Source organism: Canis lupus, chromosome 9 (assembly GCF_048164855.1).
Source record: "Canis lupus baileyi chromosome 9, mCanLup2.hap1, whole genome shotgun sequence".
Taxonomy (NCBI): Eukaryota; Metazoa; Chordata; class Mammalia; order Carnivora; family Canidae; genus Canis; species Canis lupus.
This window is the reverse complement of record NC_132846.1, coordinates 48,070,465-48,098,334: the sequence shown is the minus strand read 5'-3', so window position 1 is coordinate 48,098,334 and position 27,870 is coordinate 48,070,465. Positions and strand designations below refer to the sequence as shown.

Genomic DNA, 27,870 nt, shown 5'->3' with positions numbered 1-27,870 from the left:
AGCCTAGGGGTGGTTGCTACTGTCATCTGCATAGAGGCTAGGGATGCTACTAAACATCCTTCAGTGCGTACAATAGCTGCCCTCAACAAAGAATTATCTGGCCCAAGTTAGCAATAGCCCTGGACTCCCCTTGTCTCCATCCTAACACAAGAAGCCCATAAAGAAAAAAGGCACTTCTTTTTGGCTCTTTAGTTCATTTCATCTTCTATAACAAGTGTCCTAAAATTTGCCTTTGTAAAGGCATTGAGTTACTAAAAGTTGTTTTCGTAGATGCCAAGTTCTAGTAGTTGGTATTGACTCTGGAGTCCACAGAGTCTATATATAACTTAAGTTACAGACTTTTAGAATTTGAACTCTTATAATCACCATTTTTTCAGTTCTTCTGAGAAAGAGCTCAGAAGTTTTGCTGTGGAGACAGTACCCTCTTTCTATCAGAGGAAGCTACTACATGGTTTTCCTTCAGAGAGTCTCTTTTTAGAAACAAAAACCATTCATTATAATCATGTGCATCAAGTGGCTTTTTATTTCATCTAACAAATATTTGTAATACCAATAATAGGCATAATTTATTGAGCACTTATTAGCACAGTGCCTGCCACATCGTAGTAAGGACTCATGCATTTTCTCATCTCATTTAATCCCCACAACAACCCTGTGGGTAAGCATCACAGATAAGGAAAATGAGGCTCAGAGAGATTGAATAGATTGCCCATATTGCACAGCCAGGATTTAAACCCGTCTTCCCTGAATATCGTACCTGTTACTTTCTGCTGCCTCTATGCCAATTTACAATGGGATGTACAAAACTGAATAGAACATAGTCTTTTGCCTGCCTTTAAGGGGCTCCCAGTCTGTGGGACTGGCTCCTAGTCTTTTAGACAAGGCCTGGAGTAAATAGTACCAGTGCTGCAAGCATGATTGTCCAGTCTAAGAGGGAGTGATTAAAGCATAGTGCAGCAGACAGTGCCTGCTTATCTGCTCCATACTAAATATGATAGAGAGCTGGGCTAAGGAGTAGAAACTGATGGAATAGATGTCTGGAGTAAAGGAACAAGGGTTAAGAGATTTTAATAAAGAGAGGTAGGTAAGAATAGTAGTATTTTGAGATATTATGAACATTACTAAGGAGAATGAATCTTCAAAAAAGATAAAGTTCTGTAGTGATTTACAAATTTATTAAGCAAATGAAAACATATATCAAGTTTGATTTCTCATTTGTAGTATGAGGATACCAGCCTTATGGGGTTTTTGAGAGAATTAAATAGGATGATGCACACTGAAGTACTGTTAATGTAGTGCCTGGCACATCATAAGGGATTATTATATTTAACCCATTGTTATTACTTTTCGCATAATTTGATCTTTTTGGAAAAGTGGTAAGAGAAGGAAATGCTTTATATAAGTCATTATGCCAAAAGTTAAACTATATCTAGAATAGATTTTTGCTGCTTGTAAGACAAAGCAACTCTGTTCAACTTAATTGGAAATTGTTTTTCTAGGTTTCATTCCCTCTCTCACTGTACACATACTTTCCTACAACAGTCATTTGACTTTTTTTTTTTAAATCAGTATAGCTATTTTAATTACAAACTCTAATTCCCTCTTTGCCAAAAGGTTTGTGTATCCGTTTGCAAGATGGCATGGTTATCCCAACACCAACTTTTCTGTCTTATCTGTTCCACCAGTATCACACATTGGCCTGACTGACCCAGCTCCAGGGGGTCACCTGTCCACCCTGCATGAATTAACTCCATCGATGTTGTCTGCTCCCATTGTAGCTAATGGCACTGACTCAGCCTTCCATGTGCTTGCTGCTAAGCCAGCCCATACTGCTCTAGCACCCGTAGCAATGCCTGTGCGTGAAACCAACCCTTGGGCCCATGCCCCTGATGCTGTTAACAAGGGAATTGCAGCCACACATTCGGGTAAGGTGGCCATGGATGGTGGTGAGGATTCTGGGATCAGATGAGTGACGCCGATTCAGAAATCAGCCATTTACTGAGTGGGAACCTGGCAGGAATCCTTTCAGGAACAGTATGTTCCCTCCTGGAAATATACCACTATTAGGAAAGGATGGCAAAGGAGAGGAACTTGAAAGATTAGATTGATAGTTCTTAGGACTATGGAACAGAGACACCCCTGGAGCATTCATAAAATACATATTCCTGGGCCCTGCCCTAGGTCAACCACTGAATTTGGAGATCTGTGGACATGCTCATAGCAAAGGTGTGGGGGGGGGGGCGGGGAATCTTCCTCCTTACTCTGGCAGGCCTACAGAAAGGGCTGCCAAAAACACTTCATTTTTGCTTTTCTGTACTTTCTGGTTTTTCTATAGTGAACATTTGTTAACTATAAAATCAAAACAAATTTTAAATAGTAAGGGAGGCAGTTCACCTGAAAGATAACATGTGTCTTGAAGTGAGACAGGGCCATGAGGTACAGCACCAAGTCAGTGGTTATTTTTGTATTCTGTTAGAGCAGAAGATGAATCACCTTGGGCCCTTTATTAGAGCATGTGCAAGCTGGCTTCTATATCATGGAGGAGTCACAACAGTAGGAAAGGGTTTCTGATGCCAGCCGGCTGCCTTCATTCCATGCAGTCTATCTAGATAGCTCCCTAGCGTGACTGAGACAGCACCATGATCTTACAGGTTCCCTTTGTCCTAAAACAAAACCTCCTCGATTGGTAATAGAGACTTTTCTCCCACCTGCCAGAACCACAGAGTATCCCATTAGGGGAACTTGTTCCACATATTAGGATCATTCAAGTTACATAACCTGTAACAAGGTTATCAGGTAAGGAAAGAAGCCCCTAAAGACTGATTCTTTTGTGTCTCTCCATCTTTTTCGTTCCCAGGGACTGAGTGGGGTCAGTCTTCTGGTGCTGCATCTCCAGGTCTCTTCCAGGCTGGTCACAGACGCACTCCCTCTGAGGCTGACCGCTGGTTAGAAGAGGTGTCCAAGAGTGTCCGGGCCCAGCAGCCCCAGGCCTCATCTGTTCCTCTGCAGCCAGTTCTCCAGCCTCCTCCACCCACTGCCATTACCCAACCAGCGCCGCCTTTCCAAGGGAATGCATTCCTTACCTCTCAGCCTGTGCCAGTGGGTGTGGTCCCACCTCTGCAGCCAGCCTTTGTCCCTACCCAGTCCTATCCTGTGGCCAATGGGCTGCCCTATCCAGCCCCTAATGTGCCTGTAGTGGGCATCACTCCCTCCCAGATGGTAGCCAATGTGTTTGGCACTGCAGGCCACCCTCAGGCCAGCCAGCCCCAGGCCGCCCACCCCCATCAGTCTCCCAGCCTGGTCAAGCAGCAGACATTCCCTCAGTATGAGACAGGCAGTGCTACTGCCAGTCCCTTCTTTAAGCCGCCTGCTCAGCACCTCAACGGTTCTGCAGCTTTCAATGGTGTAGACGATGGCAGGTTGGCCTCAGGAGATAAGCACACAGAGGTTCCTGCAGGCACCTTCCCAGTGGATCCTTTTGAAGCCCAGTGGGCTGCATTAGAAAGCAAGTCCAAGCAGCGTACTAATCCCTCTCCCACCAACCCTTTCTCCAGTGACTTACAGAAGACATTTGAAATTGAACTTTAGGCAGTCTCTATGGCTTATGTATTTTGTCTGTACTTAGGCAAGGGCAAGGGCAGAGGTCAAAGGAGCAAGGGAACTTTGTGTTCCCAATCAGTATACTTTTCACTAATCTCAAAGGTCCCAAGGAGCGTGTCCAGGCACAGAGTGCTATGAGAGGTGATTTTTTAAAAAATCGGAAAAAACATTCCTAGAGAAGAGTTGTCTTTGCAGTTAGGCTAAAGAAGTCAGAGAAATGTTGCCCTCTGCCCCCTTCCTCCCTCGGCCTCTTACAAATCTCTGGCAACAGAGAGGCAGAAGTATCTGAACAGGAATCTATTCAAAGCACATTTACTGGAATATAAAACACAACGGGAAGCAAAACAATCTCCCTTTGTTTTACAGGCCATTCACCTGGCGCCTCTCAATACTGGCCTGTCTTAGAGATCAAGAGCATGGTGGCCTGTGCTTGGGCTGGGGACAAGAGGCAGGCTATGCCACCAGAATTCCCGGGAGGGCACATCAGCAGCCCAACAGAGCTATATTTTAGGGGTAAAGTTGAGCTTCCACTTTGAGTAAGAATAAATATTATAAATATATATCAAAAAAAGCCAAAATCTTTATTTTTATGCATTTAGAATATTTTAAATAGTTCTCAATATTAAAAACTTGTATGAGTTGTAAGTAATCTTGCCAAAGGTAAAAGGGTTAGCTGTAAGAAATTGTACATAAGATTGATTTATCAGTGATGCCTATTGAGTTGGAGAGAGGAAAGGTTGGGAGTTGTAGATGGGATCCCTAGCTTATTTGGTATCATTCATTGTAAGTAGCACATTGCAGCAACAATCATGCATATGACCAATACAGTCACTAGGTTGTAGTTTTAAAGAAAATGAAAGAGCAGTATTGTCCTGGTTTTAAACCTGTGATGAAATTCTATTGTCTTTATTTTAATAGAATCCATCTAAATACACTCTATAGAGAATATGAATTTTCATATACTGCTGTTCATGTTAATCCTCTGTTTTAACACTAAGGTGACAATGACACAATCATATCCATCGACGGGAGCGCAGGTTACTGTGTTGGTTTGTCGTGTGGGTCTTGGTGGGTTTTATTTTGTCCTTTAGGTTTTGTTCTCACAAGTTTTGTGGGGATGGAGATTCTAGTTTTATTAGCTGTGTGTCCATCTGTCTCCCCACTGTGGTGAGCAGAACATCCTGTTGCCAGTTGCAGCCACTTGACCTCTGGCAACAACGGGAGATCCCATCTCATTTTTACTTTTGAACGTTGGCCTTACAATCAAATGTAAGTTATATATATTTGTACTGATGAGAATTTATAATCTGCTTTAACAAAAATAAATGTTCGTGGTAGAAGCTTTTGCCCTTGGAGGGCTGGTCTTTCCCCTTTATTAGCAAATGTGTCTTCGTTCTTTTTAGTCTGCTCCATTCTGCTGCTACTACAGAACTCTGGTTTGGTGGCTAGAAAGTCTTTTATTGGGACTAATATATTCTTTTTTTTATTGAAGTAGAATTGGCATACAGTGTTATAGTTTCAGGTGTACAATATATTGATCAAGCAATTCTATACATTACACAGTGCTCACCACCGTGTGGTCACCATTTGTCACCATACATGTTGTTACAATATTATTGACTATTTTCCCTATGTTATACTTTTCATCTCCGTGACTTATAACTGGGAGATTGTACCACTGGATTAATCCCCTTCATATATTTTGCCCATTGGGACTGGTATATTCTTAAAATTCACATTTGTATTTATACTTTAGGCTTTGGTTGAACCTAAGTATATCTCTGATGTCAGTTTCTGGTTGCTCAAAGTGTGGTCTGGAACAGGAGCATGGACTGCACCTAGGAGCGGAGTAGAGGTACAGAATCTCAGTCCTATCCCTCTGCACCCCCAGCCTCATAATCAGAAAACACCCTGGAACAAGCTTCACCTTCTGAAAGGCCCTGCTGGAGCAGTGAGTCTCAGCCTTGGATACATACTAGAATCACCTGGGGAGCTTTCAAAATTCTCCTGCCAGTCCATAAACCAGACTGATTAAATCAAAGGGGGGGGGGGTGCTGGTTGTTTTTTCTTAAAAAAACTTCCAGTATGGGAGAGGGTTGAGAACCACTGGTCTAGCTTAAGTGTTCCTTTTCCCTCTATTCTCTGACTAGTTCTGAGAAGAGCTAGCTAACCTCAAACTTACCTCATGAATGATGTTGCCAATTGGGGAGAACTGGGGAGTCCAAGAAAGTAGCCCTTAGTTTGCTGGTATAGCAAAACCAGCCATGGTAAATGAAAGGGGATCCTCCTCTGTCATTTTTTTAAACAGAAAGAAAAAAATACCTCTGCTGCTAACCCAGGTTTCCTGTGTTGAATAAGAGGTAGACCAAGAAGTATCACTCAACCATGATGCAGTGTGTCTCTTTTCCAGCCAGTGTGCTAGTAATGAAAGTCAGCTTTCCCTGTAATGCCTGTCTCCTGTGTCCCAAATTGATCTGTCACAGGCCCAGTCAGTCCTCTAGATGCAGAAGGTTAAAGGGGAAAGGGACCTGGAAGCTCATTGAATCCATACCTCTTGTTTAGAAGCGAGGATCTGGAGGTTCTGAGAGATGGAGGAGGACTTCTTCCAACTCAAACCACTACTGAAACCATTGCTCCCCTACCCTGCTGATGCCTGTTTTTAATTGTCTGGTTTTTAGCTGGCAGCAAATGTTTTGCCTCACAGGTTCCTGCTTGGGGAAGAGAGGCCCCCAGCTGGTCAGTGTACATAGCAGGTATGTCAGCTTATCAGGTGATCCTCGCAAGCAGGCTCTGCATGGTGGCCTCAGGATGAGGGATTCAGGCACCAGCTACCTGATGAAAATAAGGAGCTCTCCTAGTTCTGTCATGCTCATGTGACCAGCTGCTGCTTCTTCATCCCACATCCTGTACTGGGCCTTATGTATCCTATTCCACTTTAGCAAGAGCTCTGTACATACAGATGAGAGTTGAAGCTGACTGCTATACTACCTGAAAGGGTGAGGTTGACTAGAGCTATGGACCATTGTTTGACCCTGGATGAGATGGGAGTTCTAGCAAAGACAAATTGCCTGACACGGCAGGAATTAGTGTGTCCCATGTGAGATACATGTTAATTTTAAAACCATTACACAGCTCCCGACCCAGTTTAAATGAAGTGAGAACCCTAGTAGCTTGTTTTAGAACACAGTGAACTGATCCTGTATAACAGATTATAGAGGGAAGCCATAAGGGTGTCCTTCTTCAAGCAGATTCATCTTGACAGCTGCCTAAAATGTTAGGGGGAGAGGTGGTGAGGTGCAGTGGGCTCAAAGGGTCCATTCTCCAGACGACAGATCCTTTGCTAGCCAGAGACCATAGACGGAGAGTTGTTTCAGGACCAGGGCTGGAGCTAGCCTTCATCCCTGCTGCCAGATGGGCTGAACGTGAGGCTGGAAGTGAGAGCAGCTTGCACAGCAGAAGCTAGAGTAATACTCATTGCCACAGAGCTGGGCTTGCAGGATCAAATCACAGTTGGCCAGCTCAGGCTGATCCACACACTCCCTTCTGAGGTCCCTGGGTTGGGCCTGCAGTGCTGCAGAAACAACAGGGAGACAAAAAGGGTAAGGAAGCTCTGTGCACTGAAAAGTCCCACCTACCCTTTCTCTGCCTTAAGAGGAAAACAACACTAGAAGTTCCAGATTCCCCAAAAGTACAGTTACTCTATACCCTTCTTTTAACCCCTGTGTGTATACCCCACCCCCACTGTGGGCCTCATCTGGGCATGCAGTGGGCCTCAGCCCAGACTCAAGGAGTGGCTGACGGCATGATTCCACAGCTCTTGAAGCTGACTCCCAACCCTTGCTATTGTGACCTGAAGAGCTGGCAATTGCCTTAGCCCCTGGATGGAGAAGGGATGGTGTGGGATCAGCCCTAAGTAAAATATTGAGTTGGCTAGAGCTGTCCTGGTTCTCTCTCACTGCCGATTTCCTCCAATCTCAAAAATTTTGTGCTAGGGTACCTGGTGGTTAAGCATCTGCCTTTGGCTCAGGGCGTGATCCAGCAGTCCCAGGATCAAGTCCCACATCAGGCTCCCTGCAGGGATCCTGCTTCTCCCTCTCCCTATGTCTCTGCTCCTTGCTCTCTGTGCCTCTCATGAATGAATAAATAAAAATCTTTAATTAAAAAGGAAAAAAGTTTTGTGCCTTCAATGACTGCAGTTTATCTCAGTCACTTAGTTCCCATCTTCCCAATTTTCCCAGAGCAAGCAAGCATTAGGCAAGGTGATTAGGAAGTTATGTGTGTTAGGAGGTGATTAGTGTTATGAGCTATGGCTCTAACACTGCAATAAGCACAAAATGCTGGCTGCTGCCCCCTCTGTGCTGGGAGCTTCGGTAACTTCGCCATTGAGAGGGGCACCTGGCTGGCTCGCTTGGTAGAGCAAGTGACTCTCAAACTGAGGTTTGGCAGTTTGAGCCCCACAGTGGGTGTAGAGATGTAAAAAAAATCCCTGTGAGTGTTTCATGCCACTGCCTCATCTTAGGAGTGCAAGTGGTATCATCTAGTTAACTTTCCTTTTCTTTCTGGAAGGGCCTTTTCTGGCTTACCTTGGCTTAGGCCTGAATAACACCTTCCCTAAAGTCAGACCTCATGGGGCTTGTCTTCCTCTCCTTTCCCCCTGCTTCCTCCCAAAATACAACTAAAAGACGATACCTGAGTAGGGAATGACTCTATATATGGGTTTGGGAGATCAGGATAACTGCAGCTTACCCTTGAACAATAGGGATTTGAATTGCAAGAATCCATGTGATTTTTTTCACTAAATACTGTACTATAAATGTATTTTCCTTATGATTTTTTTTAAATCTTAAATTCCTTATGATTTTTTAAAAGAGATTTTATTCATTTATTCATGAGAGAGAGGCAGAGAGAGAAGCAGGCTCCCCACAAGGAGCCCAATGTGGGACTCGATCCTAGGGTTCCAGGGTCACGCCCTGAGCCAAAGGCTGACACTCAACCACTGAAGCCACCCAGGCGTCCCCTCCTTATGACTTTCTTAACATTTTGTCTAGCTTACTTTGCCGTAAGAACACAGTATATAATACATAAACAATATATGCTAACTATGTTATCAGTAGGGCTTTAATCAACCGGCTATTCCTAAAGGTTTTGGGGAGTCAGTTACATTTGGGTCTTTGCACAGAGGGTTGGCACCACTAATCCCTGCATTGCTCAAGGGTTAGTTGTACCTACATTTTCATAAATAGCAAGCCAATTATACATAATTTTTTTTTAAAAAATCAAGGTGTCATAGGGCTGAGCATGGTGGTTAAGTTGTACACCAGCTCTGGAGCCAGACTGCCTGGGCTCAGTCTTGGCTCTCTTCCTTCCCAGCTGGGTGACTTTGGGCATGTTATTTAAGCTCTGTGCCTGTGTTTCTTCACCTGAAATGGAGATGGGAGCAGCATGTTGGGCACACACTGACCATGGCTAAACTGTGTTTTGCTCCGTAGCCTCATTCCCTCTCATTCAAAAAAGCGAGGCCCCCCCTCCCCCAAAAAAAGCGAGCCCCTGTGTTTTATCCCCGCAGTATTTTCTGTTTCTCACCCCAGTCTTTTAGGCAAGAAGGTTGGGAGGTCCTCAACAGAAGTATGTCCCTTACACCAGAGCATGACTAACTCCAGGCCCCTTTACCCTGACGCTAATGCCAGTATGCCATCAGATCACCAGCAGGGCAAAGTGAGGCAGCCTCAAGCACTGAAACCCTACAAAAAGCATAATTGGTGAGAGCAGAAGTCTGCAGCCTAATCAATAGAATGAATACAAAGAGAGGAGAGAAACTGCTCTAGTCAAGAGAGGTGCGCACAAAATATCGAAGATTAACAGTATTCATCCAGCAGAGGGCAGGATGAATGACTCCCACCATATGTGTCCTGTTCAGGAGGCAGGTTATGTCAGACCATTTCAGCTTGAGACCACACATCAGTAGGAGCCCCACACACGTTGCCATCAAACAAGTTTCTGATTATAATTTGGCTTCCCATGTAGACATGTCTGCAACTAGTCACAAACAAGAACACCTGGGTCCTCTGACAGCTCACTCTCTTTCTCACATAAATCCACATTCTGGTTTGTCTCAAGTCTTGTTAAGTTTGGTTGGTACATAGACAAAAGATCCATTTGCTGGCCATGATGGAGGCAAAAAATGGCCCCTGCAATATAGAGCTTTTGCGAAGGTAATGCCTTCATGCACACAATGCACTCAAGTCACCAAGCCTGAGCACCTCATGATGTCAAGCACTGAGGTGAGCCCTGGGGACTCGAGTCCCAGTGGCTGTCCTAAGGAGCTCAGAAACTGGAAGCCTCCGTGTCAGTCGGATTCACTAAGCAACATTTCCATCCCGGAGCATCAGCCTCTAGCGCTGGCTGGCAAGTTCCCATCTTAAGCATAGTAGGCAGGAGGCAGCCAGGCCCAATACCCTTTGTTATAACAGCGCTCCTGGTGTGGTGCTGCAGCCCTGACTGTTGTGAACAGCCCAGGAAGGGTCCTGGTGCCCTCCCCCATAAGTCTGTTTCAGGCCTCATGAGAATCGGCTGCTCAGCCCAGATCAAGGACACATGGAAGGGCAGGCTGGGCATAGGGCAGGGCAGGTCTTCCTCTCCCCCTTGCCCTCTGGCTGAAGTGAATACAGAGGTCTTGTGAATCCAACGTTAAACCACAGTCTGTCTTACTGATTCTGAGATAATGCTGATTTTCACACTTTAAGATGGTGTTATTGAACAGATATAGCAGCATATTTCTCTTAGTGGTATGAAACTATTTTACAATATGGTACTTAGGGTCACTGAAATATAACTCCGAGCAAGAGCTGGAAAACATAAATTATCAAACTACTGACTAATGCAGGTAAAATTCTGTCCAGTTAAGGTATAATCATTTAAGGAAAAAAATATTAAATATGAGGAGTAGGGTCTAGACCCAGCTTAGCACCTAAATTGCTGTGACTTGTGGAAACATCACGGAAGGTTTCTGGATTCTGTCCCATTTGTAAGCTGGTGATACTAATCCCTACTCTTTCCTTTCTGGGTTTATATGGTCAAAGGGGCCATAAAGACACTTTTCAATCATAGGACCATATTTTGCCACCCTGGTTAGAATGGACAAATTTAATGGTCCTGCCTTAAGTATTATACTGAAATTCCAGTCCATCCTATTTCTCAAAATCAGTAAGCCTAAATGATATTTGACATCACCTATCAAGCTGTTACCAGATGCCCATCATCAGCACGATCTCCTTCACCCTCACCACAGCCCTCTCAAGGTGGTGGAGTAGCCCAGCTGCATGTGCAAGCAGAGAGAGAGGCTCAGGAAGGTTGAGCCCCTTGCCACAGGTGACACTACCAGGAATAGGCAGAGTGATTCAGGACTCAGACTGGAGTCCCTTGAACCACAGACCCTGCACTCCCCTGTCCAGCGCAGCAAAAACCCAGCTCTGAGAAACAAGCCAAGTCCCTGGAGTGGGCCTCTTACCCGGCGGGACCACCTTCACCTCGGTGCTGCGGCTGACAGCCTGGCTTCCACGGTAGGCACTACATGTGTAGGAACCCTCGTCTCCGGCCCGCAGGTTATGGATCAGCAGTGTGCCATCTGGGGACTGGTGAACACGATGCCCATCAGCCCGCACTGGCAGCCCGTTCCTGGAGGGGAGAGGACGCTGGAAGAACCATCCAAGGCCTCTGGTCTTCAGGGGCCCAGGAGACCAAAGGAGGAGGTCACCACTGTGGGCAAACAGATGACCCTCACCTCAAAGATATGGGTCAGGATGACAAAAAAAAAAAACAAAAAAAAAACATTATCAGAGCAAAATAACTCAGAAGTAAGGTGAACTCACCCCAACTAAGCACACTGACCTAAGTTATTGTGAATTTGCCTCTTATCCACAAAGGAACCCTGCTCTTGCCTTCCATCAACAAAGATCGTTTAAGCAACCGTGAGAAGCCAGGCCCTCTGCTTAGGTGAAGGACATAAGCGCTCCCTGCCTTGAGGGCACTGGGGTGGGGTATGGTGTTGAGGGTATTAAGGATGTTGATGAGCGCCTTCCCTGAGGAAGACCTAGCTGAGACCTGACTGGAGGACAAGGAGGAGCGGCTGGCTGGTGAAAGGGAGAACAAAGGGACTTGCAAGCTCAACAGTAGGCCATGGTGAGAGCAGGGAGGGAAGTGGACACAGCCTAGACAGGAGTTTGGCCTGGACCCTGGAGTGAACAGAGGGGTGGTGAGCTAAGCAGGACAAAGTATGTGCCCTTGGAAAAGTTCACTGATGGGCGAGGACAGCCTGAAAGCAGAAGGCAGGAGAGTGGCTCCCGCAGAAGGGCACACATGGATGAGGGTCAGGTGTGCAAGGCGGGAGGAGAAGAAATAAAGGACAGAGGTTCCTCACTTGGGTTACTGGGTAATAGTGGTGCCCCTCCACCATGCAGAGATCCAGAGCAGGAAGATGGCCAAATGGTGAATGTTCTTTTAACACCATTTTGCATCTTGGGTGCCCATGAGATACCAGGAGGTGTTGGATTTGAGGTCTAGACCCAGATAATGTAGCAGCACTGGATGGTTCTGGAAATCGCATGCCAACGAGGTTACCCAAGGCGAAGCTGGACTAGCCAAGGACCAAAGACAGACTCTGAGGTGCACCAGCCTCTGAGGGTTTGGTGTGAGATGATGAGCCAGCCAGGAAAACAGAAGCAGCCAGAGAAAGAGGAAGAACAGCAGAAGGCCATAGTTTCCTGGAGCTGAGGGAGCATGTCAGGAGATGCAAGTGGTCAGTGGAAGAACACTGCAGATTGTGTGGGGACTGAGATAGGTCCAGAGGATTTAGGAGCCAGGCAGTATCCCTGGAGCGGGGTGGATGTGCACCCCTCTGCTAGGGCTGAACTGTGAGTAGGGAGGTGGACAGGTGGAGACAACCACTATGAACAGCCATGAGGGGGAGATGCCATGTGAGGCCAGAGTTTGCAGGGCCATGCAGGGTCAGAGGAGGGTGTCTTCTATGTTTTGCTTTGACAAGAGGAGTTCTGGGCACATCTGCCGCTGGGAAGATCAAGGAGAGGCAAAGTTAAAGATACAGGCCTGCTAGAATCATCAGAGGTCGGACCTGATCAGGGATGCATGGAGCGCAGCTGCTGAGAAGCCTACAGAGACTTCTGGCCGCCCTCCCCTGGCGTCACAGCCCCATCACCTCCCTCCTGTGAGCACAGGCCCCTTCCCTAACATCTCCAATACTCACCTTTGAGACTTGGTCAAGAACATCCTTCCCCTCCTCTGCCTTCATATATGGCCACCCCTTCCTTGATTGTCCCAGATAGGAGGCAGCCTCAGTTCTCTTTGCACAGATAGCACTGAACGCAGGGGACACTGGGCTATCTCCTGCCTGGGACTATCTGGGCGGCTCAGATCACACCAAGATCCCCAGAGCCTAGGCTATTCCTGACACATGGCAAGGAGGAAGGAGGCAAAAAAATGCTGAAAGAATGAATTAATAAAAGAGCAACTGATCTGGGATAAAAGACCACTGAAGTCCCCAAAGCTGAGTATAGCCCAGTGGTTCCCAACCCCAGGGGGAGATCGTACCACCCAGGGCACATTAAAAAGCGTCTCCATATATTGTCAATTGTCATGACTTGGGAGGGAGTCCTACTGGCATCTAGTGGGTAGATGGTCTGGATGCCACTAAACATCCTAGAACACACAGGACAGCCCCAACAACCAAAATTATCCAGTCTGAAATGTCAATAGTGCTGTTGAGAAACTGGCGTAGCCCAACCAACAGAGAGCAGTCCTATGGGGCCTCGTGGTATAGGGAAGGGGGTGCTGGAGCCCCTTCCCCTGGAGGCAGGGGCTGAAGAATGAAGGATGGGAGCCGCAATATCCCTGCAGAAAGGCGGGCCACCTCTCTGGCCTGTACAGCCTCAGGTGGAAGGGTCTGAAGGCCAGACCTGTGTGGAGAGCACCTTACCTGGACCATCTGATGTTTACACTTTCTCCTGTCACCACACACAGCAGCCTGGCCGTGTCACCCTCTGGCACCATCATAGTAGAAGGCAGCTCTGTGATGGTCAGCTCCCCTAGGCCCAAGGAGGAAGCACCATCAGCCACTCGCCAACCCTGCCCTGCCTGTGCCATCTGACCTCCGAGGCCATGAACCCCACTAAGCCTTCTGCTCAGGGCTGCCACCTTACCCAGAACTCTGAGCTGGACCCATCTCTGGGCTCGGTTCTGCCCACTGAAAGCAACACAGGCATAGAAGCCAGCATCCTCCACAGCCACGTGGCTGATGACCAGAGAGCCATCGGGCTGTAGCTCATGTCTAGGAACAAAGGACAGTCAGGTGGCTCCATCCTTAGGGGGGGGCTTGCAGGGTCTTCCTTTCCTTGGGGAGGGCCTGAGCAGCCCCTACTGTTCAATGGGGTCTGAGCAAAGGGCCGTCTAACCTTAGGCCCTGAGGTCTTCCTGCCAACACTCTCGTTTACTTGGAGGTGCCTGACTTTTAAGCCTGGCAATAAAAAAAATCATTTCAAGTTTCCAGATACAAAATAATTCTGGTCTGGGTTTCTAGTTCTTGCTACACTCATTCAGGAGGTTCAAATCATGGTTCTGCCACTTAGATGCTGTGTGGTGTTAAGCTCCTGTGTGTAAAATGGGGATAAAAAAGCATCTACCTCAGCGTGGCTCTTCTGCAGATTGTACGATGGAGAACAAGCCTCCAAGGCTTGTTTAAGGTACAATAAATGTTATTATTACAGCCAGAAATGGGTCTGCCTCCCTTTCATCCCTCAGCCATCACCTATTCCTAGCTGGCCCATTACTTCCCCAAGGCCAGCACAGGGTGAGGGGCTGGAGGTGGGACAGGAGGGGTAAGAGAGGAGCTGCACACAAACCTGGGGGAAGAGAGGGGCTGCCCATCTCTCTGCCACTCAATGGCTGGGGGTGGGAAGCCCTCAGCACGGCAGGTCAACTGGATCCGCTGGCCTGGTTGGGCGTCCACCACCCCAGGTTGGTTCTTGTCCAGAAGCAGCCTGCAGGACAAGCACCCCACAGCCATGAGGGGAGCCCTCTGCCCAAGCCCATGGCCCCCTTCTCTCCTGCAGCCAGATTCAGCTTCCTAGAAGAGCTGCTTTGTTCTGGTCAGGACCACCAATAACTAAAAGCCAATCTGAAAGCCACCTCCGGCTTTCTCACCTTCCTCACCGCCTGCCTCCATGACCCCAGAATCTTGACTGTCACCTCCCTGCCCCATACATCTGCTCCTAGGTCCTTGACTTGGGCCCTGCAGCCCTCTGCAGCCCCTCTATGAATCGTTCAAGGCCACCTCAGGCCCTCTGGCTCCTGTGTGCTTCCTTCCCCTCAGCTCCTGACCATCCTCAACTGTTTGGGGAGGGGAAGAAGTTTCCCCTTCCTCCTAAGAGGCCACGCTCAGGAAGCCATGTTTCTCTTGTCCTCACTGGGCAGAACCCTGTGACCCACCCACCCTCCCTCCCTCCCTTTCACCGAGACCCCCTCCAAATAGGGTAGGCTGAGAACAAGCAGTCATGCTGTTACCTGGTCATGGGCCGAGGCCGCAAGGAAGAGATGGCCCCTAGGCCCCCCATGTCCTCCACAAGGCTGGGGTCCCGAGGACTGTGGCCCTGGGCTGGGTCCCTGGTCTGAGGGAAGTGCCTTGGCTCAGCCTCAGACAATACGGCCACATCACCCCCTGTCGTGAGGCCAGGAGAAGGAGTGAGCTGTGGGGACAATGGGGTGGAAGGAAGGGTGGGCCATGAGGCTGGCCAGGGGCGGGTAGAAAAAATGAGTGCCACAAGGGGCAAGACCTCCACCTCAGCCCAACTGGAGCACACGGTGCCTGCCACCAGGAAGGGCCCCTCCAGTGTGGGAGCACCCTGCTCAGGCCCTCCCAGCCACTGGGGGCGGGGTGGGGGCAGAGACCTGTGACATGAAGCTGGATCTTCTGAGAGTCATGGCCTGGCCTGCTGCTGCCACAGCTATAGGTGCCAGCGTCCTCTGCCCACAGGGGACTGATGATCAGGGAGCCATCAGGCTGCAGCTTGTGCCTGAGTGAGGAGGTGACAGGCCTGAGCTTTGGGCTCCTGAGGACAATAAGCCCAGCCCACCTCAGGCCCCAGGGGTCCCACCAGAGGGGACTGTAGCCCTGCCCTCTTGTCCCAGCGGAGACCCCCGGGGCTGCCACTGGAGGGTGGGCTGCCACACACATACCTGTCGGAGGAGATGGGCTGCCCGTCTTTCTGCCACCTGGCGTGGGGATCCAGGGAGGTGCCACCTTGGCAGAAGAGCTGCACCAACTGCCCCAGGGCTGCCTGCACCAGTGACGGCTCCAGACCTGCCAAGCTGATCCTGGGAAGTGTGGGGGTGAGAACGTGCACTACTGGGACGCCTGCCAGGACCAGGGACTCTCCCTTTATCAGTGCCGGCCACAGACGGCTTGGTGCCCATCCTGTCTCAGGCACTTTCAGGGTCAGAGGGTCCCCTGGGAGGCCACGCTCCAGAAGCCCACGGCCTCAGGAATCCACCCTCTCCATCCTCCCCACCATGCCCTCGGACGTTGCTCCCTCAACCTGGTCCTGCGACAGCAGCAGGATAGACGCAAAGCCCAGGGCACAGAGAGGCCGGGACTCACTTGGGGAACTAGACCATGTGCTTGACCCCTTTGGAATTTGAAGTTTTATTTATTTTGTTTTTACCCTCCCCGAAGTTCTCATTAATATGACCCACAGTAAATCTAAGAATATCACCATTTCACAGGCCAAGAAACAGGCTTGGCAAAGTCGGAGGACTTGACACCTGCGAGCTTTTCCAAGCAGACAGGCCCTCGGGGGGACCTGGCAAGGTCTGACCCAGATGGCACCACCATCTACTGACAAGTCTCCCATCGCCAAAGCCAACTTCCCCATGTGTGCGAGGACAGAAATGAGGCCCTCCGGGCAGGAGCAGCTGAGGACCTGAGGTTAGGGACGGAGAGGGAGCGCCTGCGTGGGGCGGGGGGCGGGGGTGGCTCCAACAGGCACAGCGGCTGGCCTGGGGTCCCCACCCCAGACGCGGGGAAGGGAGGCCTCACCTGTAGGAAGAGCTGTGGGAGGGCGCGGCTGGTCCCCCCGCATCTCCGCCCAGTCCAGGGGCGCTGGGCCCAAGCTCCCCGCCCCGGGGCCGTTCTCCGAAGGCCTGGCTGTGGGACTCCTCCCTTGGCCCGGGCTCTTGGTTGCGCCACCAGAGGCCACCAGAAGGCGGCAGTGGCTTCGCCTGGACCGCGGCCCCCGTCCCGTGCCAGCTGCCCTCTTGCCGGCCTCCAGGCCCCCCGCCGCCACCGGCTCCGGCTCCGTGGGTGCTCTGGCCAGAGGCCCCGGGCTCCGGTCTGCGGGGCCCACGCTGCGGCCCCCGGCAGCTGCTCACGCACTCCTCCTCAGAGGCAAAGTTATTGCCGTTGCCGTGGCACCCGCCGTACCAGAAGCGGTTACACCGGCCCACAGAGGGGACGAAGTACCAGCGGGCAGCCCAGTCCGAGCAGGAGCCGTGGGCGCTGGGCAGCAGGCACCGCACAGGGTAGGCTGAGGGGACACGGAGGGTGCACATCAACAAGCTGCGGACGTGGCCCGGCAGAGCCATGCCAGCAAGGGCCCCCCAGCCCTCAGCCTGGGACTTGGAAGCCAGACCCTTCCCAGTTCGCGGAGCACATCGACTCCCCTGCCCAGGCTCCCGACCTGGCCCTGGGGGCAGACTCTGCTCACTGCCCAGACCTACCTGGCCTGGGACCATAGCAGCCTCCGAATCAGCCCATCCACCTCCACCCACAGAACTAGAGCCCCCCAGAAGGTCAGGGCCATGAGCAACCAGACTGGCCCCCTTATACCCCTCCCATGCCTGACCCAGGTCCCTAGAGAGCACTCATGGAGCAGCCCAAGGGCTTGGCCTTGATATGCTTAGTTCATGATAAGAACCCAGCCCTCGGCTCCCAGGGACACCTGTGAAGATGCCCAGTGGCCCTTCGCCAGCCTCAAACCACCTCCAGCCGCCCCCAGCCTGCCTGTTCCAACAGTCCTCCTCCCAGCACAGCCTGCTCTCTCTCTCTGTGTTCAGATGTGATGGCAGCTGGCCCCTGCTTAAAGCCCGTCCAGGGACCCAGCCTCCTGCAGACCCTGACCACCAGCCCCTCTGCCTTTTCAGTCCCCGACAGTGCCACCCATGCAGTCCATGCTCCAGCCTCAATGACCTCCCTCCAGGACTCATCCCAGGCACGGTACGGACACCCCTGTCCATCCTTGCACTGACCACCATTCCATCTCTGCCTCTGAAAGGGGCTGACAACCCCCCTGGGGGGGGGGCAGGACAATGTGCCTTCCTTCTCTGGGGAGGCCCTGCCTACAACTCTCCCCAAGTCCCACAAGCAGTCAGGCAGTCTCGAGTGCAGACTCTTGGAAACAAAAACAACATGGCACTGTTCTCTGACCTAGCGCCTAGTAAGTGATCAGTAAGTATTTGTTGAAGAAATGGATGAATCACTGAGCTAGTAGGAAGCTCCAGGTGGGGCTCTGTGGGGGTATGGGGACAAAGTGGGACCACAGCCTCCTCACCAGGAAGGATGTAGGGGTACCTACTCACCATAGTTGGGCTGGCCCACACAGCCTTCCCCAAGAGGGCCAGCAGCAGAGGCCACATTATCATAGCAACAGCCAAACTGGGAGCCCCGACACTCACTGGGCTCATTCTGCTGAGCCTGGGGCTGTTGGGCCTTGGGTGCCTGGGGAGGAAGCCCAGAGTTGGGAAGTTGGCTCTTGGCAGGGACTCTAGGCGGCTTGGGGGAGGAGGACAGGAAGAGGGAGGAACTGAATTAGGAGCCCATGATGCAGAACCCCAGCCCCAGGGAAAGGTCAGATGAAGCCCCTGCACACATACACCCCCACACACCAGCCCAGGCCCATCTCAGAAGCCCTGTGGGCCTGTAGGCTTCAGGGACTTCCTTTCTCCAAGGCCAACTTGCAGAGAGCCTGGGTCACAGTAGCATTGAGCAGGCTCGGGGGCTGGATTTCTGTCCCTCGTGTGAACCAGACACTTACTGTGGAAGCCACTGCTCTTGACCCCGGCCTTCTCCTGGTGTTGTCACTGCTGTAAGACCCTGCACAGCCAGCTTGATGGGGCCCCTCAGCCGCAGACACCCCATCAGGGCAGCACCCGTACCTAGACAGGCATCACATAGCTGTCTCTTCACCACCCAGCCCTGATCCCCACCCTTCCAGGGCCCCTGAGCTTCCAGGACCTAGGCTCTGAGGCTCCCTGTGCTGGGGGGCTGAGCAACTGAGGATCCGAGTGGGAGACAGTGTGTCCCTGCACACGGGGCATACTATTTTGCACGCCGAGTCTCTGCTGCACCCACCAACCACCCGATGGCTGCCAGAGAAACAGCAGTAACACAGTAAGCAGAGCCATACCCCCATATGAGGTCCTCAACTCACCCCTCCCACCATAAACCCCAGGAGGAAGTTCACTGAGCCTGCCCAAATACCAAGTCCCCAGGAAGGTTTTGCAAAATCACAGGAGATGGGAGATGGGACAGAAGAGGTGTCAATGGAACCCGTTGCGTGCTTCAACTCCATCAACCAGGAGATGGGAAGGAAGGTGAAGGAGGAACATATCGGAGCACCTTCCCTGTGCCAGGCACCATGGGACTGCTCCATCCTCACAGCAACCACAGCCAGGGGCTGTCATGGTTCCCAAATCTCAGCAGAGGAAGCCAAGATCAGAGAAGTAACTTGCCCTGATCCCCCAGCACACAGCTGGTAAGTGGCTGAGCTGGGAATCACCCCCTGGCTGCTGGCCCCAAAGTCTGGGCTCTTAGCACCCCAGCCCCAGAGAGACTGACAGATTGGTTTGGATCTAAAAGCTAGAATTACATCCCACGTGCCTTCCCAGAGCCTCAGACTACACCTCAACAGGCTAACTTCTACAGTGAGAGCCCAGATTTTTACCCCCACTCTGCGCATTAGGAAGATGAGCGACAGGAAGCCGAGTCCCCAAGACTGCAGAAGGAGGGCAGCTGGGAGACACCTCCAGAGTCCCATTCCTGAGCACTGCAAACCCCAGCCCCACCCCCCTCTGCAGTCACTGCCCTGCCCATCGGATACCACCTCCCCGCCCCCCCTACACACACACACACACACACACACACACACACACACACGTTTCATCTTTGACCTGGTAAAGAGGAAGAGGCCCATACCTGCTCTGCTGACATGAGTCTCCAGGGCAGCCCTGCCACTGCGGCCCAAGAGATGCGGTGTGGCCATCAGGACAGCACCCATAGGCGCTGTGTCTGCAGTCTTGGGGTGCCAAGCCAGACTGCAGGGGCTTCTGGTGTGGGGACTGCGGCAGAGCGGGAGCTGGGCCTGCCAGGTGGAGGCCCTGGGCTCCTCTGGGGTTCCCCTGGACCGAGGGCTGCTCCTGGGGGAGCCACCACTGGTGTCTAGAATCTAGAAAGAAGAGGAAGCAAAAGACACATGAGCCATCCACTTGGCTGCTTGCCTCTGTGTCCACCAGACCTGCCTTCTCCATCCCCCCTAAACCACTTGCCCCACCTGGAACCTCCATCTCCTGGGCTCTGGGTTGGGGGCTTCCATTGAGCTTCTTACCTGAGGCAGGGGCCCCCTGAGGGCCCAAAGACATCCAGGGATCCCTGGGGCTGGTGTGCACATCCTGCATGCTGGGGACTTCTGCAGGGAGCAGGCAGTCAGGCCTGAGCAGTGGCCACCCTAACCACCATGTGCTCCCCTCCCGCTGCTCAGGCAGGGCCTGAGCCACTGAGGACAGCAGAAGTGAAAATGAGCAGACCTGTGATTTCATAAAACACCCTTCTCGTGTTTTAAGAGTCTTTAGTCACTTAGAAAAAGCTAATGTTGGGACACCTGGGTGGCTCAGTGGTTGACATTTGCCTTTGGCTCAGGGCCTGATCCCAGGATCCAGGATCGAGTCCCACATCGGGCTCCCTGCATGGAGCCTGCTTCTGCCTCTCTCTCTGTGTGTCTCTGTCTCTCATGAATAAATAAAATCTTTAAAAGGGGGAAAAAAAAAAAGAAAAGAAAAAAAGAAAAAAGAAAAAGCTAATGTTATGTGTTCAGCAAAAAGAAAAGCCAGATATAAAATTAGTATCTATGTTTGATCCCAACTACATAAAACAAAACCAAAAAAAAAAAAAAATGCTACTTTTAGATTGAATTGATGAAAAGACAAACAATCCAACTTAAAAATGAGCCAAGTGGGGCACCTGGCTGGCTCAGTCCGTGGAGCATGTGACTCTTGGTCTTGGGGTCATGAGTTCCAGCCCCATGTTGGGTGTAGATATCACTTAAAAATCTTAAATAAAAATAAAAATTTTTAAATGGGCAAAGAACATGTACAGACATTTCTCCGAAGAAAATATACAAATAGCCAATAAGCACATGAAAGGATGCTCAGCAGCATCGATCATTAGCAAAACACAAATCAAAGCCACAGTGAGAGATACGCCTTCATACCCACGAGAAGGACTCTAATAAAAAAGCCTGAAATAATAAGTGTTGGTGAACAGGAACCCTCATGCCTTGCAGATGGAAATGCAAATTGGCATAGCCACTGTGGAAACAGTTTAGCAATTCCTCCAAAAGTTAAACATAGAACCATCAGAGAGCCCAGCAATTCCACTTCCAGTTATACGTGCAAGAGAAATGAAAACAGAGGTCCACACAGAAACCTGTACGTGGGTGTTTCTAGCAGGCGTATTCATTATAGCCAGAAGCCGGAAACAACCCAAGCACGTATCCACTGATGAATGAATAAGCAGATTGTGGTATAACCTGTATAATTACTAACAGCCATAAAAAGGACAAAGTGCGCCAGCCTGGATAAACCTCAGAAACGCTCTGCTGGGTGAAAGAAGGCAGGCACAAACCTGTACTATTCCTTTCACACGATATATCCAGAACATGCAAATCCAAAGAGAGAGAAAGCACATCAGGCTACCAGGGAAAGAGGGTAGGGTTAATGGGGAGTAATCAGTTAATGGGTACAGGGTGCTTTTATGGGTGATGAAATGTGTTTGTACAACATTGTGAGTACACAATGCCAAAGTGCATGCTTTACCATGGTTAACTGTATGTAATATGAGCTGCACCTCAATAAAAAAAATTAATATTAAAAACAACGGAATTGTTTAAAACATACACACACAATTTGTTTTTTTTTTTTAATTTATTTATGATAGTCACACAGAGAGAGAGAGAGAGAGGCAGAGACACAGGCAGAGGGAGAAGCAGGCTCCATGCACCGGGAGCCCGACGTGGGATTCGATCCTGGGTCTCCAGGATCGCGCCCTGGGCCAAAGGCAGGCGCCAAACTGCTGCGCCACCCAGGGATCCCTACACACACAATTTGAATGATAGATGAAGGGATAGAAGAAGATCATGGAAAAGGCACATATAACAAAATAGTAACTCTAGAGTTTAGGTGTGGATACACAGCTGCTCACCATGCAGTTCTTCAACTATTCTGTATGTTTAAAATTGTTCGCTATCTTTTCTCAAAAAATTAAAAAGGAATCCCGCCTCAGGCTCCCTGCATGGAGCCTGCTTCTCCCTCTGCCTATGTCTCTATCTCCCTTTGTGTCTCTCATGAGTAAATAAATAAAATCTTCCAAAAAAAAAAAAAGTAGAATTACCGTGTAACACAGTAATTCCACTATTTACCCAAAAAATATGAAAACACTAATTCAAAAAATATAAATGCACCTCTATGTCTATAGCAGAATTATTTACAATGGCCAAAATATGGAAGCAGCCTATCCATAAATGAATGGATAAAGTGATACACACACACACACACACACACACTGGAATATCACTCGGCCATCAAAATGAATGAAATCTTGCCATTTGCAACACAGATGGATCTAGAGGGTATTGTGCTAAGCAAAATAAGTCAGAGAAAGACAAATGCTGAATGATTCCATTCATATGTGGAATTTAAGAAACAAAAACAGAAAAAAGAGACGAAAGACCAGATTCTTAACTGGAGAGAACACACTGATGGTTACCAGAGGGGAAATGGGGAGATGGATAAAGGGGATTAAGAGTACACTTATTGGGGCATCTGGGTGGCTCAGTGGTTGAGCATATGCCTTTGGCTCAGGTCGTGATCCTGGGGCCCTGGGATCGAGTCCCACATCAGGCTCCTCATAGGAAGCCTGCTTCTTCCTCTGCCTATGTCTCTGCCCCTCTCTCTGTGTCTCTCATGAATAAAAAATAATAATAATAATAATAAAGATTCTCTCTTCCCTCTGGCCCTCCTATGCTTGTGCTCCCTCAAATAAGTCTTAAAAAAAAAGTGCATTATCATGATGAGCACTAAATACAGAATTGTTGAATCACTATTGTACATCTGAAACTAATATAATATTGTATGTTAACTGTACTGGAATTAAACAAATAACCAGGCTTATCTTTCCAGCATGGGGAATTAGATTAGGAGCTGCTTAGAAATATCAAAAAAAAATTTTACCATATTATTATCCAACTTGGTAAACTTACTAAAAATCATGAATTGTACCATTAGAATACGTGAATTTTATGGTATATGATATTTAACCACTTCAAAGTTATTTTAAAAGATTTTTCATCATAAAATGGAGAAAAAAATGCAAAAGACTGAGTAAATATGGAACAGAAATTTTTGTAATGATGCATAACAGGACATATCCCCAAATGCTCATGGTTCTGAGCACTTCGTGGGGGAACAGGAGCAGGGGCAAGGGTCCCCTTCCTTCTATTTGTTAGTGCATTTCAAAATTTCCACAATGGAAATTTCCACTATACTACTATATAATGAGTAAAGTTATATAAAATAAGGGAAGAGGTGCCTGAGAGGGGTGGCTCCGTTAGTTAAGCATCTGCCTTCAGCTCAGATCAAGACTCCAGGGTGCTGGGATTGAGTCCCACCATTGGGCTCCTTGCTCAGCAGGGAGCCTGCTTCTCCCTCTCCCTCTGCCGCCCCCTTGGCTCATGCTCTCTCATGCGCTCTCTCAAATAAATAAAATCTTAAAAAAGAAGTGAAAATTCCATCTCCCTCTAGACTATATCTTGCCAGTCCCCAGGGAATATTTTAAAAATAATTTAGGGTCGGAAAAGTCTAGTAGATATGCAGTAAAATGTTTGTTTTCGTTTCATCACCTATCCCACGCAGGCCAAACCCTGGGCGGCGGCAGATGCACATTCTCTCCCCAGTCCAGCCATCTCAAGCACACCTGCCACCTCCAGCACTGTGGTCACAGTCCCTAACCAGCCTGGGAATTTCTGCCTGCTGTCCCTCTGGTGCCGCATTTTAAAAGGCACCTTTCTGCCCAACCCATCCCGCCCATAGCTTCTCCTGAGACTCTCCTCTTCCACCTTCTCAGGCTTGATTTGGAGTCTAGCACCCCTTCCCGAGCACCCTCTGGGCATCAGGCTCTGCTGGGCAAGTGCCTGGCCCTTCATTTTCATGGCTCTTGCCAGCACTTGGATTTCTGCAGCCTGCTCCCCACCAGGCTCCTGCTCCAACTGCCTCCACTCGGGCAGGTGCCACGTCTGTCCTCCTAAATAGCTTTCATGGTGATACTATTGAGCTCCAAAGCTTTCAGTGGCTCCCCTGAGCCTATTAGACAAATTTAATCTGCAGCCAAGCCTTCCATCACCAGCCCTAAGAGCACCAGCCCCTGGACAGACCTCCTGCCGCCACCCCCACATGTCAGCTGAGGGTGGCTTCTGGTGCCCCTGCTGGCCTCACTTGGAGCATTGAGTACACACATTGAAGTGTGACCAGAGTGATGGAAAAACTGTGTTTTACATTTATTCTAATTAGGATTTAATTTTAAGCTTAAAAACTGACACTTGATTCATTTATTGGAATGCTTCAGTATGGTTGGAACAACTTGGGTGTGTGAATCTACTTTTCTGACTGCACATTCTATAAAAATCTAATTATAGATCAAGTATGCCAGTGAAATTTTGCATCTGAATTAAGATATGCTATGTGAACGATACATTGGATTCAGAAGATTTCTTTTTTTAATCTTGTGAAAAAAGAAGGCAAAATAGCTTACTCATAATTTTTATACCAATTACATGTTAAAAAATATTTATTAGGGTTAAATAAAACATTATTTAAATTTAAAAAAATTTTAAGCAATCTCTACACCCACCCATGGGGGGGGGGACTCAAACTTACAACCCCAAGATCAAGACTGGACCAGCCAGGTATGCCGTTAAATGTAATTCTTTTTTTTTTTTTTTTTCTTTTTAAGTAGGCTCCACACCCAGCATGGAGCCCAACACCTGGCTTGAACTCGGGACCCTGAGATCAAGACCTGAGCTGAAATCTAGAGTCAGATGCTTAATGGACTGAGCTACCCAGGTACCCTAGGAACTTCCCAAATTCTAACTTTTCCCCCATCGTGGACTTCTGCAGACAAATGAAATTGGAAAATGTTTACACACCAAGTGGCTTTAAGGCGGTGGGGGGGGAAGTGCATACAAAATCACACACACCTAACAAAGAAGTACACTAAAGATTTATCCCGGGATCCCTGAGTGGCTCAGCGGTTTAGCGCCGCCTTCAGCCCCGGGCGCGATCCTGGAGTCCCAAGATCGAGTCCCACATTGGGCTCCCTGCATGGAGCCTGCTTCTCCCTCTGCCTGTGTCTCTGCCTCTCTCTCTGTGTGTCTCTCATGAATAAATAAATAAAATCTTAAAAAAAAAAATTTATCCCACTAAAGCATGGGATCAGGGCAGTTTCATTTGTCTATATGCTGTTTTCCTAATTTCTCCAAATTTTCCACAATGAACATAGATTGTTTTATAAAACTAGCCATTAAGGTTGTTTCTTTTACAATGCAGCCCGGCCTGAAATCCTTTGTTTCCTACCTTTCTCTCTACATGAATGCCTCTCTGGGGCAGGCTCAGGGCCACCTCTTCCAGGAGGGTGTCATGGCTCTAAGAGGACCCTCCCTGCCTGTGCACAAGGGCCAGGCTGAGGCACCCCAGAATCCTGGCCCGGGGAACCCACACAGCCTCATGTCCACCACTACCAGCCTTTTGCTTCCCAAGCTCTGTGTGTTCAGACACTGTGCCAAGTGACTCACCATAAGAAAAGCACTCTTACTAACCCCATTGTACAGATGGGCAAACTGAGAGGTGAGACGCTCACCTGGGCCACAGAGTTGGTCAGCAATGGAATAGAGATTTAAACTCAGGTTAGCTGTTAACTCCAGGCCACTGGTTCTTAGCTATCGTGTCACATGCCTCCCTTGGAACTCCAGCATCATGGCTCACAGGACACCCACCACTGGCAGGTCCCGGCCAAACACACCTCCCTGCAGTATCAGAAGGCCACCACCCCCACTCACCCCTGAGCTGAGCCCCAACCCGCATTCTTCCTCAATATCACATCCTCACACCAAGCAAGTACTGGCCCCTGGGCCCTTCCTCCTCAGCTCTTCATGCCTGGGACTTCTTCTTTTCCAGTGGGGATGGGGATGAGAAGGGGAAGACCAGGGCAGGAGCAGTGTGTGAGGACAAAGCTTTCCTGGACCACACCCCTTCATCTGCACTCACTCATTCAATAAACATTTACTGACTATCCAGCTCCTGCTAAGTTCTGTGGGGGGCACAAATAGCAGTTAAGGATGTCAGGGACTGGGATGCCTGGGTCCCAGTTGGCTGGTCCCAGAAGGCTCAGTGGTTGATTGTCTTCAGCTCAGGTCATAGTCCCAGGGTCTTGGGATCCAGTCCCACACATCAGGCTCCCCGCAGGGATCCTGCTTCTCCCTCTGCCTATGTCTCTGCCTCTCTGTGTGTCTCTCATGAATGAATAAATAAAATCTTTTTAAAAATTTTAAAAAGGATGCCAGGAGCCCAGCTTCCAGGAGCTCAGCACTAGTAGGCCTAACTAACCATATAGCATCGCAGCAGCACAAGGCAACTAACCCAAGAGTGACGGTAGTTGTGTGGACTTTGGGGGTGGGAGAAGGGTGCTGCCGCTGAGGGGGAGACAGGACTGGCTCAGAGGCTGCACAGACCCACACTGGGCGGACGGCAAAGGATCCAACAGACACAGAGGCAGGAGCAGAGCATTGCAGGTGGCGGACACAGCACAGGAAGTGCTGGCTAGGCTAGTGGAGGGGGCAGAGGTGGGGCCAGGCCCACTAGAGCCCTCGCATCCCCACCCCCACCCTTACCTGGGGGCAGATGGCAGGGCTGGGTGTTACAGGGCTCCACCTCCCCAGGCTTCCATGGCTGCAGGCTCCTGCAGTGGCCAGGCGGCCTGATGGCACAGGTGACCTGGCGCCTCCGAGTACCCGAGCCACAGCTCCTGGAACACTGGGGCCCACAGGTGGGCGTGGGAAGAGAGGACAGGCTCACCACCAAGAGCACCCCGGAGACTGGGGGAGCCCGCAAGGAAGAGAGGGAGGGGGAAGGTGCCAGGTAACGCATGTCAGGCCCCAGGATGGTCACGGATACAGCCACCTGCCAGAGACCCCAGGGACCAGGATGGGGCAGCAGGGACAAGGGGGGAAGTGGGCAAACACTCACCAGACCCCAGGCGCCCACGTGCCAGGCCTGGTCCCTGATGGGGGGACAGTCTTCATGCACACAGGGCTCAGTGGTAGGGGGCCGGTGCTCCGAGGAGCATGCCGTGGCAGGGAGCAGAGCCCCCTCATCACTCTGGCAAGTGACGTTCCGCCTCCGGACCCCTGCACCGCAGCTGACAGAGCACTGTAAGGGTCAGGCTGTCAGCAGAAGCTTGTGCCCACCCGGGGGAGCCATGCCAGGTCACAGAGCTGGAGCCCCCCGCCTGGCATGGAGGGTGGACAGCACCCTACTGCCCATGCCCAGCGCCCAAGCTCAAAGAGGCTGAGCCACTCTTCTGAGGTCCCGTAGCCTACACCATGCCTGCTGTCACCAAGCTTAGGTACATTCCCACATTCCCCTGTTGAGACTACATACAGGGGCTGGAAGCAGTGACCAGCAGCCCCAGACAGTGCCACCTCCTCCCTCACCCCCAAACAACGTGCCTGGCTGCTTCCTCACACAGAGACAAAGCCTTTCCTACCCCACCTGGGATCCAGGAGGAGGAAGGGTCCAAACACCTGCTCCTAGTCCCAGCCTTGGCAACAGCTTCTAAGATGCCCTAGCAGGTCATTTTATTTCCCAGGATCTACTTCCCCAGTGGAG

At 49.9% G+C, this 27,870-nt stretch overlaps 2 protein-coding genes across 33 annotated transcripts in view; one reads left to right on the top strand and one right to left on the bottom strand.

Moving 5' to 3' along the window:
* Positions 1-4,940, top strand: part of NUMB (NUMB endocytic adaptor protein) — a 162,650-nt gene extending 157,710 nt beyond the window's left edge. For 12 of the 20 annotated variants that reach the window (XM_072839210.1, XM_072839213.1, XM_072839217.1 and 9 more), the window contains 2 exons: positions 1,686-1,925; positions 2,858-4,940. In XM_072839210.1, the coding sequence (XP_072695311.1) occupies positions 1,686-1,925; positions 2,858-3,588 (971 nt within the window). In that variant the 3' untranslated portion in view covers positions 3,589-4,940. The remainder of the gene's footprint in view (positions 1-1,685; positions 1,926-2,857) is intronic. The other 8 variants (XM_072839225.1, XM_072839222.1, XM_072839226.1 and 5 more) reach the window with 2 other exon arrangements.
* Positions 4,941-5,037: 97 nt separating this feature from the next.
* Positions 5,038-27,870, bottom strand: part of PAPLN (papilin, proteoglycan like sulfated glycoprotein) — a 34,765-nt gene continuing 11,932 nt past the window's right edge. For 5 of the 13 annotated variants that reach the window (XM_072839195.1, XM_072839190.1, XM_072839193.1 and 2 more), the window contains 15 exons: positions 27,229-27,411; positions 26,874-27,015; positions 20,265-20,432; positions 19,856-20,105; positions 18,696-18,816; positions 18,241-18,433; positions 16,703-17,189; positions 15,844-15,981; positions 15,556-15,680; positions 15,172-15,325; positions 14,511-14,648; positions 13,812-13,939; positions 13,589-13,697; positions 11,108-11,274; positions 5,038-7,171 (listed from right to left, as the gene is read on the bottom strand). In XM_072839195.1, coding sequence (XP_072695296.1) covers positions 6,996-7,171; positions 11,108-11,274; positions 13,589-13,697; positions 13,812-13,939; positions 14,511-14,648; positions 15,172-15,325; positions 15,556-15,680; positions 15,844-15,981; positions 16,703-17,189; positions 18,241-18,433; positions 18,696-18,816; positions 19,856-20,105; positions 20,265-20,432; positions 26,874-27,015; positions 27,229-27,411 — 2,679 coding nt within the window. In that variant the 3' untranslated portion in view covers positions 5,038-6,995. The remainder of the gene's footprint in view (positions 7,172-11,107; positions 11,275-13,588; positions 13,698-13,811; positions 13,940-14,510; positions 14,649-15,171; positions 15,326-15,555; positions 15,681-15,843; positions 15,982-16,702; positions 17,190-18,240; positions 18,434-18,695; positions 18,817-19,855; positions 20,106-20,264; positions 20,433-26,873; positions 27,016-27,228; positions 27,412-27,870) is intronic. The other 8 variants (XM_072839196.1, XM_072839201.1, XM_072839202.1 and 5 more) reach the window with 5 other exon arrangements.